General features: G+C 37.0%; 1 protein-coding gene across 34 annotated transcripts in view; it reads left to right on the top strand.

Annotated features, from left to right (window-relative positions):
* MPDZ (multiple PDZ domain crumbs cell polarity complex component) overlaps positions 1–15,724 on the top strand; it is a 184,785-nt gene that overhangs the window by 74,534 nt on the left and 94,527 nt on the right. For all 34 annotated transcript variants that reach the window (XM_070052001.1, XM_070052077.1, XM_070052031.1 and 31 more), the window contains 7 exons: positions 4,282–4,465; positions 5,251–5,322; positions 7,587–7,696; positions 9,639–9,785; positions 11,214–11,378; positions 13,422–13,607; positions 14,816–15,025. In XM_070052001.1, the coding sequence (XP_069908102.1) occupies positions 4,282–4,465; positions 5,251–5,322; positions 7,587–7,696; positions 9,639–9,785; positions 11,214–11,378; positions 13,422–13,607; positions 14,816–15,025 (1,074 nt within the window). The remainder of the gene's footprint in view (positions 1–4,281; positions 4,466–5,250; positions 5,323–7,586; positions 7,697–9,638; positions 9,786–11,213; positions 11,379–13,421; positions 13,608–14,815; positions 15,026–15,724) is intronic.

The raw sequence follows: 15,724 nt of genomic DNA, 5'->3' as shown, positions 1-15,724 counted from the left end.
GAGACCAGGAGGAAGCACCTGGCTCCTGGCTTCAGACTGGCACAGTGGGCCAGCGTAGCGTCCCCTTGGGGGATGAACCAATGGAAGGAAGACCTTTCTCTCTGTCTCTCTCTCTCTCTCTCACTGTTTAACTCTGCCTGTCAAAAAAAAAAAAAAAAAGAATCTGTCTGAGAATTTCTTCTAGGGGTATTGGGAGATTTCAGTGGAAATATCTGTCTTTATTTTGTATGAATGATAATAGATTTTTTTTTTTTTTTTTGCATCTGGCTAACTTTTCCCTTTGGCCCCTGATTTCTCAGCAGTCTCCTCCAGTGATTCTCTTTTTTATGTCCTGTCATTCTCAAGGAGTACTCAGGTAGGTTTCAGATGGTATGAGCCTGTATTTCTCATGTGTGTGGATCATTCCCGTTCTATGCCCAGGCAAAAGTCAGGGAGTTGACCAGATTCACACAGAAGATCAATTTCATCTTGCTTTACTGTTAAAGTAGCTAGACAGCCTTTTCCTCATCCACCAGATAGAGTTGGACACAATCCACTGCATCCTATAGTGCAGGTGACATGACTCGTAAGACTTCTGGTCAACAGGAAAATACCTAGTTGATATAGGGACTTAAAGCATCCTTTTCTCTTAAAAATATCCTCCTCTTAATTTCTGTCTTTTAAAATCCCAGTCCTTTTATGCCCTAAACATGTGCAAATTGTAGTTCTATACCAGCTAGTTTAAACTTCTACTAATTTCCCAACTCCCTTTGGTGTAGGATATCCATAGTCACAAGCATGTTAACTACAATTTTCATTCTTACATACATTGCACTGAATATTAAATTCTTAGTTCATGATTTCCTTACCACAAATCATCTAGATAATATCTCTCTGCTGCCCAGAGGCTGGTAGAATCTTTTCTTTTGATCTTTGAAATATAAGAGCTTTACCATGATTTGTACAGGTGTTGGAAATTTTGCCATTAATCTTTTTTTTTTTTTAATGTGACTCTGATTTGCAGATTGGATGAGATTCCGTTCTACTTAAGCATTTCTTTGATTGCTTTTCTTTTATTCTCTTTTCTCTGTAACTTCTTTCATAAGTATATTGGGCTCCCTAGATCAGTTTATATGCCTCCAACGTTATTTCCATGAAAATGTTTGTCTGTTTGTTCTTTTCCTTTGAGATATGGGAAAATTGCCTGTCTTCCGTTGCCTTTGTTTTTGCAGTGTTGAAAATCATGTAGACTGCTTTCATCATCAGTTTTCTTGTTTGGCTTTCTTTTTACTTCTGTGTGACTATAATCCCTCTAAATAAAATGAAATCACAATCATTTTGAAAGGAAGTTTCAGGAAATACCTGTTTTTGTGATCAGTGGAATAACAGTTTCACAACTCGATATCTGCATTGCTGCTTCAGCACCCATACCTTCATGTGGACAGTGTGGCTTGTTCCATATCCTGTGACCTTTGGTCATTCTCAGAAAGAACCATGCTTGTATAAATGGGAGTTGAGATGGGTTCTGTTAGAGGTTATGTGGATTTTATATAGATGATTCAGGAAGGAATAATGTGTGCACATGTATTATTTGGTTACAATTATTTTTATTACATACAAGCACTTCTGTGCTGTTGCATGCTTCCAGATTTGTGTGGCCTCTAACCTTAGTGTATTTCTTGGAGTCCCTGACTAGGAACCACATATATCAGCCTACTTCTATTTTATTTTTTCTACTTTTGAAAAATGTATTTGTTCATTTCAGTTGAGAGGCAGGAAGCGGGATGGGAGAGGTGGGGAAGAGGGCTTCCTATCTGCTAGATCACTCTCCAAATTCCCGGTACCTGGGGGCTTAATCCAGGTCTTTCACGTGCATGGCAGAGATTCAACTTCTTGAGCCATCACCTGTTGCCTCCCAGGGTGTGCACTGGCAGGAAGCTGGAATCATGAGTGTAGCAGGAACTCAGGCATTCTGAGATGGGAGACAGGCAGCCCAGGAGACAGCTTAAACCACTGTACTAAATGTCCATTTTTTTAAATGAGGGGATATTGTTTGTCCAGTCTGTAAGAATAAACTTTAGTAGAAACCAAATTAGTCTTGCAAATAAAGATATTCCTTCTGCCAGCCTTCAATCTGGCCATGCACAGAAGTTCTTCCAGGATACTGGTGTAGAGACTTATGTTTTCTTTGGTTTCTGGTTTTGGTGCAGTTTTTTTCTGTGTTATTTTAATCTTTCCCAAAGGGACACTAGCAGGGTGCCAGTAGAGGGAAAAAAGAGAAAGTCAGACATATGTGTACAAGGTACCTGTAGCTCCGAAGTGTCAGACGAGATTTGAGGAGGCCACAGAGTAGGAGATCCTTATGTAGATCATAGGTCTCTAGAGTTTGATTGAATATATCCATAGTAAAAATAATTACCTGTTTCTTTCTCTGTCTCTGTGCTCTTCTCTCCATATTTTATGTAGTATAAACTATATATATATTATATTTATTTATGCATAAAGTTAACATATACAGGATATATATGTGGATATATATGAGGTCTTAAAATGTTTAATTGGAAGTTTCATTATATTTTTCCTCTGTAGTAATGGTGCTTTATCCTGAAGACTACTATCTTGATCCTGCAATTCTCATTCATTCCAGAACTGTGCTTAGAAAAACTGGACACCTTCAGAACCATATTTTTTTTTAAGAATTATTTTATTTATTTGAAAGACAGAGTTACAGAGAGAGTCAGAGAGAGAAATCTTCCATTCTGCTGGTTCACTCCCCAGATTGCTGCAACAGCCAGAGCTGAGCTGAACTGATCTGAAGCCAGGAGCCAGGAGCCTCCTCTGAGCCTTCCATGCGGGTGCAGGGGTCCAAGGACTTGGGCTATCCTATACTGCTTTCTCAGGCCACAGTAGAGAGCTGGATCAGAAAAGGAGCAGCTGAGACTTGAACCAGTGCCCATAAGGGATGCCGGTGCTGCAGGCGAGGGCTTTAACGTGCTGCACCACAGCATCAGCCTCCTACATAGCCACTTTATAGCCATTTCACCATTCTAAGGAAATATCTGAATTTGAATTTCAGCATTAAAGTTATTATTCTACTTTCCTAATTGTTTTTATCATGATCTTCTGATGTTTTTAACAAGAAAGTGTTATAGTCTGTGTTTATCTATTTGCAGAGGTAATTTGCTTTACAAATACATCTCTGATATATAAGCCCATGTGGGGTGATATGTGCTGCATGGGTAACACTATGGTTTGGAGACACTACTGTGAACAGCAGTGACATGGGTGCTGTCATTGAAACATGCAGTCATAAACCACATAATTATAGAAAGTGTTAAATGACAATCCTGAAAAGTACTACAGGTGGAGGGGGATGGGCAAAAAGAGCACTGGCTGAGTGAAGGATATCAAGGTCATTTCATTGTGGAGAGAACTGTGAACCTAGGTCTGTTGTAGTGGAAGGTGTTTCCTCAGTGGGCTGATAGACCAGGCATGAGAGAGGGCTGTTCATGGAGTCCAGGCTGGAGAATAGCTTGTAGGTCAAAGGAATGCAAACAAATCCTCTGTGTCTGGAGGGTAGAGGAAGAGCAGCAGCACCGTGCAAGATGTGGCTGGGGATGGCAGTGGTGGTGATAAATGGAGGTGGAGACAGTGGACACAGGAGATTCTAAGGCATGTTGAGGATGTAGAGCCCTGTCCCAAGGAGTGCTCAGCGGAAGGTAGAGTTGGCATGATAGGATCATATCTACTACTTAGGGAAGCTCACAGGGGCATTTTCAAGTATCTTGTTATTTGAGACCTAGAAAAGTAGAAATCACACATAGTTTTGGATTGACAAAGAAATAAAAAGGAAGGCAGTTTCAACATCCTTTTTAAAGGCAGTATAAACATGATTTTGGAATGTGTCAGTGGCCTTGGTTGATGCTTTCTTCACTGTCTTCTATGCTTTTATCTTGCAGAGTATTGATTTCCCAACTTGACTGTGCATCAGGATCACTGAGAATAAAAGAATATGCAGAAAGGAATAGGAGTCTGGGCCACACCTTAGAACTGTTGGTTCGCGGTTTCTAGAAGTATCCCTGTACGATCTGTATTAAACAAAACAAACAAAACCCTCCGAGATGATTCTAGTGCATTTAGGTTAATACCAGTCCCCAAATAGTTGTTGGAGTATTCTTGCCCATACCCAGTTAGAGGAATAGTCATTGTCAATTCTATTCACGTCAATTAACAGCAAATATGCAGTTCGTGGATTAGTATTAGGAATATCTATTTATTTCTTAACGCATCTTATTATCACAGGTAGATGGCACAAACCTTCAGGGTTTTACCAATCAACAAGCAGTAGAGGTGCTGCGACACACAGGGCAAACTGTGCGCCTGACACTAATGAGGAGAGGGACAAAGCAGGAAGCTGAGCTCACGTCAAGGGACCACAACACAAAAGATGCGGATTTATCTCTTGTTAATGCCAACATGAGCAAAGGTAATGCCAGATTAATCTGCTTTTGTTAGTCCTTTACATTATTTAGATTTTTTTTCTAACTCTGAAACCTTTTTTAAAGGTTAGTTTTTACCCTCAACTATTCATTATGAGCCAGGTAAAACAATGGAGCTTTAATAAAGTCAAGATTAGCTGGAGTGAGCAAAGTGTCCATTAACAATGCATAGACTTCTGAATAAAGCGGATTTTTTATCCTATTCATTTAATCACCTTTTCTCAATCGGAAACGGTGCAGTTATTTCCATTTCTGTTCCTGCCTTATGTTGGGTGTCATTGCAGTGTTCTCTCTTAAGAGGATGCTGTTCTACCTGGATTATTTATGTGGGCTCGTGATTAAGCATCCAGCCTGTCCTTGAAGGAATCCACTTAACTCTACTTTCAGAAATATCATTTACAAGCTGTTGGTACATGACCCTCTTTACAAATTAATAAAATCCCTATGTAGCTCACTGATGGAAGAGTTTATTGGTAGAAGTCAGGCTGTTGACTGGAAAATGCTGTTTTATATCTAAAACTGTGGACATTGTACTATTTTTGTCATATGCTAATACTGCAGTACTAGAGATAGGAAGCAACTCAGAGGGGGAATGTATTCCTGCTCTGTCCAGTAACAGGGGAACTTTCCTTAAAGTACTCATTCTTATTGAGAGTTTATCTCCAAAAAAACAGACTCATCTAGGGGAGCAAATAAATGTACTGCACTTAGAAAAATTCATATGATTGATTAAATTAAAGTCATAACTACTAAGAATGTTTTTATCTTTAAGAAAATTATGAAAAAGATGAAGATTCTTCATCTTTGAGGAGAAATACCAGCATATTACCAATTGAAGAAGAAGGTAAATGATTAGAACTTGATAATGATGTTCTTCAGTGTTTCTATAGAGAAATTATTGTTGCAAATGTGATTAAGCCTTAGGGTTATATCATAAATTTCTAAAATAGGTTTAAAAAGAGATGTTTATAAATGCCTGTTTATAGACATGAATGTTATTTAAAATAGCTTATTTATAGCTAGTATATTATCACGCTGAGTGAATATATTCTTGCATATGTTTTTTTTGTTTGTTTGCTCTTCAGATTTATTTATTTTTTTAAAAGACAGAGTGACAGAGAGACAGGAGAGACAGTAAGAGACAGAGAGGTCTTCTATCAGCTGATTCACTCCCCCAAATGCTGCAACAGTTGAGGCTGGGCCAAGCCAAAGTCAGGAGCTTCAAACTCCATCTGGGTCTCCATATGGGTGGCAGAGACTCAGGTAGTTTGCCATTGTTTCCTGCTTTCCCAGCAGCGTTAGCAGAAAGCTATATCAGAAGTGGAGTAGCTAGGACTTGAACCAACACTCCAGTAAGGGTGCCAACTTGCTGCACCACAATGCCTGCCTGTATTTTGGTCTTCTTGACCAGAACCTTTTAGTAATAAATTAATTATATATGAAGGTACTTTAAAAAGTTTATGAAGAAACCATAAATGAATTTCAAATTTTTGTACCATAATAAACTTATCTTTTAATTCCATTTTTTCCACAGACTTTTTGAAGTATCTTCATACATAGTTTTTATTTAACCCTCTTATTTTTGTACAACAGATACCTTTCTACCTTATTGAACAAATAATAAATTATAAAAGGTTTAAAAATAAACACAGGAGGCTCTTATAAGTATCACTTCTAAGGAATGAAATTATCCAATTTGGGGATGCCTTCTCAATTTTTCAGCACTTCTAAGTATTAATATTGAGAAGTTGGTTTGGAAAGTCATTGTATAGCGGTGTTATCATACCTTTCTGAGAATTCTTTGGCAAAAAACCTGGGATCTATCAAGCAATTTAGCAATATCTCAGTAAATCATTTTAATATGTGATAATGCCAGAATGCTGCCACCATCATCTTATGCACTGTGCCGTGTGCTTCCTTTCCCAGTCAGATTGCCTTAAGTGCTGTGGTAACAAACTCACTGAACAATGTTCGCCAATGATCTCTTCCATGGAATTCTGACCTGTAGTAAATAATTATACTGAAGCTTTATAGTTCTTTTTAGTTATTTTACCTGTAAGGAAACTTCAAGCATTTGTGGAAAATAGTCTTTAATTTGTGCAAGTATTTTTTGTAAACTATGCATTCTTTCTGAATTTAACTCTGAAGAAGTTATTTTGGAGAGAGGATAGTCTTTTTTTTTTTTTTTTTTAGTTATAGTTTATTGTTTCCAGAATCTCAAAGAGTAAGCAAAAGTATTTTATTAATTTAAGGTATAACAAGTCTATGCCTGAAGTGAAAAGAAGTTTCCTTAATTTCTGTCTCTCTCAAAAAGGAGATAGCTAAATCTGAATTTTGGAATACTTTTTAAGTTTCAAATTTGAATATTAAAAGTTAATTTAAAAAATTTTAAAAGCCAACTACTGTCTAATAGAGATTTTTAAAGGAGAATCCTCGTGACAGCGATGATGAAATATGCACACCTTTGAATGTGACTTTAAAATTCTTCTCAACAAGCTTGTAAGCTAGGCATTTTAAATATTGTTTATATAATTTGCTTAGTGGTTTTTCTTTCTTTTTTCATTTCTCTTTATGGTAATTAGTGATATTTCAATCACAGGCTTTCATTTTAATATACAATCTCAGTTTTTCATAGTTTCTTAGTTTTTTGTATTTTCTCCTTGTACATGAGAGTTGAATATATTATCTGCTAGTTTCTTTGGTTGGTTTATCAACCTAAGTAATAACATAGTCTTTTTTCCACCCTGAAGAGTGAAAAAAAATGAAAGAGAGATGCAGACCTGGAAGGTGACGTAGCTTTGTGCCGTGGTCACCAGAGAGCCACTAAGTGAATCCAGCAGCAACCCAGAGTCCCCGTTTTTTCAGATAAAAGTTACAAATTATATGAATATTTGGTGGAAATAAAATTAAGATTTATATATCTATTAAAAGAGAATAATATTGAATGTGCAAATGATAGAGTTGTAAATGAAATCATTAAAATAATACAGAACTTAGTAACTTACGTATAGAGTCTAATTCAGTACAACAGGCAGGTTTCTGACCACAGCGTCCTGATTTGGAGATTTTTGCAGTGTATTACTAACTTGACTGCCTTAACTGTTTCAGGGTCTGCATTACTGTCAGCCGAGATAGAAGAACAAGAAGATGCACAGCAAGAAGAAGCTGCTCTGCTCACAAAGTGGCAGCGGATTATGGGAATCAACTATGAAATAGTGGTAGGCTAGCATAGCTTCCGTCCTATCCGAACTTGTTACGGTGCTTGATCAGGAAGCTCATGGCGATAATGAAAATAATCACCAGAAAGAGTCTCAGAGAGGTAGCAAATGTTCAGATCATTTTTGGAAGAAACTAAATGTCCTACCTCACGTTTTTAAAAAATTCAGGTTGGACAAAGTTCTTTAATAACTGAGGAGCTGAAGTAAGTGAGCTTAATGTTTCAGAGCTCATATTTAATCAATATTTTAATATTGTGGTAGTATAAATCATTCAAGACACAAGGAAAGATTTCTGTGCGTTTTAAACCTGTGATTTATAGAACAAATGAGAATAGAATGAGAGTTTACTTAAAAATAAGACAAAAACCATCACGAGTCATGTCCAGAGTAGTGAAAGAACTCTTTCCCACTTCTTCATCTCTCTTAAGTATTTATCTTCCTTTAAGAGGTTAATTCTGCCTACTGTTTAATGTCACATGTTTTATGTCTTCACTGGTTTGTATGTCTAGCATTGTCGCACTGGAAAAGTCTAACATGCCAGCCAATTCCATGGATTTTGAAGAGAAGCCTCAGTTGTTTTCTTGGGAGGAATTTTTCAGATTGCTTTTAATATTCATATACCTCTAGATTAGCAGAAATAAAAGACAAAAGATAACAATGAATATTATTAATAACTAGCACTTACTGAGCACATTGAGCCAAGCATTGTTCTCAATATTTTGTTTATCTTTTACAATAATAATACTATTTTAAACACTCAGGATGACTAACAGTCAAATAAGTAGAGCTATCATTGCCATTTAAATTGTGTTAAGGGAAATACAATAATGCCCAGCTTCACAAGGGTTAATTTAACGTGAAAATTTCAGGGATCCCTTCTAGAAGGGAGCTTTCCTGTATCTGGCATGCATAACTGAGACTCAGTTCTTGGGGCAACAATTGAAGAATGAAGGGAACTTTCTCGTTAGCCATTTGATTACAGACGTGAGAGCCAGGACTAAACTTTCAGCTGCCTGCACGCATAGGCTTTCTCGGTGGTGCTCCTGGTGAACTACACAGAGCAGAAGTATGCTCTAAGTGAGAAAGAACTAGCATTATTTGTTGGACCTGGTAAGGTGTAGGTGAATAAAAAAAAAATTTCAAAATGTTTGCCATGCAGATAAACAGTGTAAATGAGATCATAGAAGGAATGGGGTAGCAGAGAGAAGAATTGGTGAGCCTTGTTAGTGGGGGCCTAAAAGGCTTTTCTGGGCTAGTGAAATATAAATTGGGTTTTCAAGGGTTAGAAAGATTTCATCTAGGATGGGATTTCTAAGTCACAAGATGTCACTTCTGACATTGATCTTGCAGATATTATCTTTAAGTTTCGAAAGAACTCTTTTTAAAATGAAACTGTATTTCTGAGCTCTTACTCCCTGTTTCTTTAACTGTAAAACAGGGAGTGAATTAGATATCTTCAGCATACCTCCTGATTTTAATATTACAGTTATTGGATTCTGTGGTTCTCTATGGATTCTGTGGGTAGTTGCCTAACATTCTTCATTATTGATTAAAACAGAGAATAGAAAGTTCATTCTCTTGTTTTAAGCTTCGATTCTCTTTTAAAGACCATTGTTGATCCTCAATGATGGTCTAAGGCCAGGAGTGTGGTTCTGCATTCAGACTGCTTTGGTTTAAAGCCTTTTTCTAGCCATGCAGCTATGATTAGGTTAACCTCTGCACATCTTGTGTCCTTAATTTGGGAAACAAAGAGAGAAGATGTGCCTATTTATGAGAAGCAAACCGACTTTAGTTCTATTTCAGAGGCAAAGCTCAAGTAAGGTTTTAAATCTCTTGTGAGCAAGTTGACCATTTTTGGGGGTGGTGATAGTGAACCCAAAATGTATACATGAAGAGAAAAAAAAGATGTAAATTAGGATTCTGATGCTTTTTCTCCTTTCAGGTGGCCCATGTGAGCAAGTTTAGTGAGAACAGTGGGCTGGGGATAAGTCTGGAAGCAACAGTGGGGCATCATTTCATCCGATCTGTTCTACCAGAGGGTCCTGTCGGACACAGTGGGAAGCTCTTCAGTGGAGATGAGCTGTTGGAAGTAAGATGCTCTGCTGTTCTTTCTCCTCCCTAAATAAGATTCTCAAGAGGTTACAGGAGGCTTCATGTGGTGATAAATGAATTATTAGATCTCCCCTCCAAAGCATACTTGAGAGACATCTCCAAACAAACATCTATCCAAAGCAGAAATTTAAAATGTGTGTATTGAGCTTCAGATCTAGTTCCATGCTGTGTTTCTTCTTTTTTTCTTTCTTTCTTTTTTTAGGTCCAGAAAGCTATAAAATCTTTTCTTAGAAATTTTTAAGCATGCATTTGTTTTGTAAAATAGATAATACATTAACCATGTTTCAGAATCACAGAAAATACAAAAATAAATGTGAAAAGTTCTTCCTTGTCCCTCAACCACGTAGTTCTTATCACTTTTTATTAGATAACTATTGATTTTTTTCCAAATATCCTACCAGTATTTTTATGCATAAATAAGTTTTTTTTCAAAGATTTATTTTATTTATTTAAAAGAGTTACAGAGAGAGGTAGAGACAGAGAGAGGTCTTCCATCCATTGGTTTACTCCCCAGATGGCCGCAACGGCCAGAGCTGCACCGATCAGAAGCCAGGAGCCAGGAGCTTCTTCCGGGTTTCCCATGTGGGTGCAGTGGCCCAAGGACTTGGGCCATCTTCTGCTGCCATCCCAGGCCATAGTAGAGAGCTGGATCAGAAGAGGAGCAGCCGAGACTAGAACCGGTGCCCATATGGGATGCTGTTGCTTCAGGTCAGGATGTTAACCCACTGTGCCACAGCACCGGCCCCTATGCATAAATAAGTTAATTTAAGTTCTTTACCCTCACTTTTAAAATTATACTAGCATATAATATATGACATTTTAATTTTTATTTTTTCACTTGGCAATTCTGTTACAGTGTTTGATTTTAAAACCTTGTCCTGGGGCTGGTGCCGGGGCTCACTTGGTTAATCCTCCACCTGCGGTACCAGCATTCCATATGGGTACCAGGTTCTAGTCCTGATTGCTCCTCTTCCAGTCCAGCTCTCTGCTGTGGCCCAGGAGGGCAGTGGAAGATGGCCCAAGTGTTTGGGCCCCTGCACCTGTTTGGGAGGACAGGAGGAAGCACCTGGCTTCTGGCTTTGGATCAGCACAGCTCTGGCCGTAGCCTCCATTTGGGGAGTGAACCAACGGAAGGAAGACCTTTCTCTCTGTCTCTCTAACTCCCTGTCAAGTAAAAAAAAAAAATTGTCCTTTTCTCCTTAATCCTCTGAGAATAGCTTCATTAAGTCTCCTTTTCTGAGTTCCTTCACTAGCAGATCAAATATGGAGGAAACCTAGTGGTTTCCTGTGAGTGCATTAGAAGTTCCAGTTCCCACAAAATTGTAAACTTGCAAATAAATTATTTTAAATGATCCTTCCATAAATCTAACTCTTCCTTATATAATGTGTTTTTTATACAATACAGGTGAATGGCATCACTTTGCTTGGAGAAAATCACCAAGATGTGGTCAATATTTTAAAAGAACTGCCTATAGAAGTGACAATGGTGTGCTGTCGCCGAACTGTGCCACCCACAACAGAATCAGAACTGAGTAGCCTGGACTTATGTGATATTGAGCTAACAGAAAAGGTATCCAATTTGCAGACATGAGGCTAATTTAAATTAGGAAGGCCAAATGCCATTAAAATTTTTTTAAGCCTTTCTTCTTTTCTTTGGTATTTGATTTCATCACATAGCCCATGGCTTACAGGATAGACCAGGAAGTCAGGCAGACCTGGGTTTGAATCTGATTTGACACTAAGTAGCTGTGCGACTTTGGGCACTCATACTTTGTCTTTCTGAACCTCAGTTTTCTTTTTTGTAAGATATACATCATGATGTCTGTCTCAGAGAGTTGCTGTGAAGGTTAAATGATGTAATGATATTAGGTACTATTGTACACCATATATGAGGTACTTGTATAATTTGCTTGCAGTATTTCTACTAAATAGATGCTTATATTGTTATCAGAAGAGAAAACTGATGTTTGCATATAGTGTATATGTGGTCCATATATGGAAAAGTACTTTTATGGAACTGACAGCTCTGCCTGGCATACAGTTAACTACTTAGTGAATGGCTAAAATATGGGGAAATTCTTTCTATATATATGAATTTTATTTATTTGCATATTATACTTTTGAAGTATGACAAACTTGAACTATAATACTACATGTCAGGTAATTCTCTATTAAATTAAAAAACTTTAATTTTACTGTTTGCTTTTTTGTTTCCATTCAGATCAAGATATTAAGATATGGATATAATACCGTTCTCCTATGTAAATAATATCAAAAGTTAAGATTTAGGCTTTTCATTGTTTGTAGTCTATCGTATTTTAAGTATAATGAGAGATTATATTGATATGATTTACATTTTGTTCAAGGAATCAGTATAGTAGCATAATTTTCAAAACTGAAGAATAAATTTCATAGTTTAATATTCACTTGGGTAATTAATTAGAACAAGAAAAAATTCCAAATTATGTAACACTCAAAGACTGGCACTGTATATTTAATGCCCATGTTGTATATGGTCTAAAGCAGGTAGAAAGATTTTTATTCATATTCCTCAGCTGTGTAATGATTAAGTGTATAAATTATAATTTCATCCTGATGAACACCTCTTTCTTTAATTTGGTATGCCCATAAAGAAGAATGAAGTGGCATTAACCTTCATTCACTTATTTTTAGTGAAAAAAAAAAATAACATTTTGAATCCATATTTCTGTGTCAGGCGCTTTATAAATGTTATTTCATTCTCAAAAAATTTCTGTGAGTTGGGTAATTCTGAGGCTCATATTAAGACTATTGCTCAAGGTGAAAAACATAAGAAGTCATAGAGACAAGCTTCAAGTCCAGGCAAATCTGATTTCAAGTTTAATGTCTTAATTTATTAATGAAATAATCATATGCAGAAGTGGCAGCATTTGGGAAACTTGCATACAATGCATAACTTTTATACATATCCATTTCTCTTGAATTGTTCTTATTTATCCCAAGAATTATTTTTATTTAATAGCAAAATAGCTTTATATTTTTTCTGACTATGAAGATAATTCTGAAAATCACCCATAATCATGCTTGTATTTTTTCAAGATTTATTTATTTATTTTAAAGTCAGAATTACAGAGAGAGAGGAAGAGACAGAGAGAAATGGTCCATCTGCTGGTTCACTCCCCAACTGGCTTCAATGGCTGGGGCTGGGCCAGGCAGAAGCCAGGAGCCAAGACCTTCATCTGTGTCTCCCATGTGGTTGTAGGGGTCCAAGCACTTGGGCCATTCTCCACTGCTTTCCCAGGCAAATTAGCAATGGATTGGAAGTGGAACAGCCAGGACTTGAACTGGCACTCATATGGGATTCCAGCATCACAGGCAGTGCTTGTATATTTTTACAGGAGGTCTTTGAACCATATATTTTTAAATGCGTGTTACTCAAATTAGATATTTATTCTTCTGTAACAACTTTCAGTACTTCCAACCATATATTCTACAGGTTTCATGAAAGCTATTGCTTATTTGAGAATGTTTTGTTCTGGACAGAAGCTGGGAAACTCCTTCTCCCCAGTAATGTTGGTACATGTGTCTGCCAGTCTAGTGCCTCTGAAATAAGAGCTGTCCGGTCTTTGTCCAGCCTCATGTAGATCTAGGAGAGTTCATCGGGTCCTCAGAAACAGAGGAGCCAGTGCTGCCGGTGACGGATGTGGTTCAGAATACTGAGGCGGTTCAAGCACCTTTGGCCATGTGGGAGGCTGGCATTCAGCACATCGAGCTGGAAAAAGGGAGCAAAGGACTTGGTTTTAGCATTTTAGATTACCAGGTAAATAACTCCTACTTTTAATGATTTTTTTGAAAACAGATACCATATACTAAAGGTATAGTGTTGATGGAAAAAGTAGATAATATTTCAAAATCATTAAAGATATTTTCTTATTTCTAGTTAATTTTTCAAAACACACATCTATGATGTATTGATCATCATAAAGAATTTCTTTTAACATGGAATTCAATGAGCTTTTTTTGTTCAACTCATGGTAATTTGAAGAATATGTAGGATATATTTTAAGATTATCATGGAAATAGAATTTTTTGGTCATTTAGAGAGGGAAATTATATCACGCTTTATTTCCATGCTCTTAATTGATGACTCATACGTTACTGTAAGACTAAAGTATTATTTATTTTGTTAAATAAGATTGATGTATGATATGTGACATATTATAAATTATGATATTCCAGCTACTTTCCTAAATTCATGAATATGCTCTAAATGGTCATGAACAGTCTGTGTCCTTACCTGAATTGTGTTCTAAGCTCAGTAAATGAGGAAATGCTGGCACCTGCATGATAGAGTGCATCTGTTACTCCTTGTTAGTATTGAAGCAGAAAGCCATCTCAGATGACTTTAGGAAGTTGTGTGCATTGGACCTGATATTCTGGAGCCTTGTTCTGATGTGAAGGTCGCTGTTCAAATGAAAACACAGCATCATCAAATAATATTTGGCTTCTTTCTATGCTTCTTCATTCCAAAAATGCAGGTCCTAAATTCAGTACACTCATATCTAGTGGTGAGTTGATGTTCCACATGGTAACATCCTATTTAATAAGTGTTGTTGCTAATAATTAATACACTCAGAATTTAGCCTCAAAGGATGGTTATAAATGTGTGTTTAGAGTGCTCTTCCATCTTATTAACTGTGTAGATTTGTGTCACTACCATCACGGTAAAATATAAAATCAGAATAGACAGCTTATTAAAAATAAAATTATAATTTTGATGCTACCTGTACAATTGTTGAGGTCTACTTAAGAATATTAGTAAGTGAGATGCCATTGTTTCCAGTGAACTTTCTTTAAACTCTCCAAAGTGGAGAAAATCTCAACCCAGATAATTCATTGGAAATTTTATATGAATTTTTTAAGATATTTGAAGCAGTTACTTATCCTTTATATTTCAGAGTGAACAAATTATAAAAAAATTTGCAGTTCAAAAATGAGCTGAGTTCTCTTTATTTTTTTGTTGTCTAGGATCCAGTTGATCCAACAAGCACTGTGATTGTCATTCGTTCTTTGGTACCTGGTGGAGTTGCTGAAAAGGATGGTCGCCTTCTTCCTGGAGATCGCCTCATGTTTGTCAATGATGTGAACTTGGAAAGCAGCAGTCTTGAAGAAGCTGTAGAGGCGCTGAAGGGAGCACCCTCAGGAACTGTGAGAATAGGAGTTGCTAAGCCTTTACCTGTAAGAATTTGGATTTTATTGATATCTTTCTATATTAGCAAAAAAAAAAAAAGATCAGCTTTTCTTTAGCTCAGGTTTTCTCATGATTGAACCATGACTTTTGGTAGTTTTCTTCAAAGTGGTTATTAACTCTCTGAGGAAAAAGATTCAATTTGGAGTACTACTTTGAAAAGAATAAAGGAAATAAAGCAGCCAGGATTTCAGAGATAGACTTACAACATTATGGTTCACTTTTGACCTTTTTAATTTCACAATAAGGTCTTTAAAAATGCAATATCAAATATTTCAAAGAAATATAGTATAAAATATTAAAATACTAGTTTACTGGGGTATTGAAAATTTATTTTTTGTCAATTATTTATTGACATTGACATCTCACAATAGAGTCTTTTTTTATTTATTTATTTATTTTATTTATTTATTTATTTTGACAGGCAGAGTGGACAGTGAGAGAGAGAGACAGAGAGAAAGGTCTTCCTTTGCCATTGGTTCACCCTCCAATGGCCACCACAGCTGGCACGCTGTGGCCGGCACACTGCGCTGATCCGATGGCAGGAGCCAGGTACTTATCCTGGTCTCCCATGGGGTGCAGGGCCCAAGTACTTGGGCCATCCTCTACTGCACTCCCTGGCCACAGCAGAGAGCTGGCCTGGAAGAGGGGCAACCGGGACAGAATCCGGCGCCCCGACCGGGACTAGA

This window comes from Oryctolagus cuniculus, chromosome 1 (genome assembly GCF_964237555.1).
Source record: "Oryctolagus cuniculus chromosome 1, mOryCun1.1, whole genome shotgun sequence".
In the NCBI taxonomy this organism is placed as follows: Eukaryota; Metazoa; Chordata; class Mammalia; order Lagomorpha; family Leporidae; genus Oryctolagus; species Oryctolagus cuniculus.
Note: the sequence above shows the minus strand (reverse complement) of the source record. Positions and strands in the feature narration are given on the sequence as shown.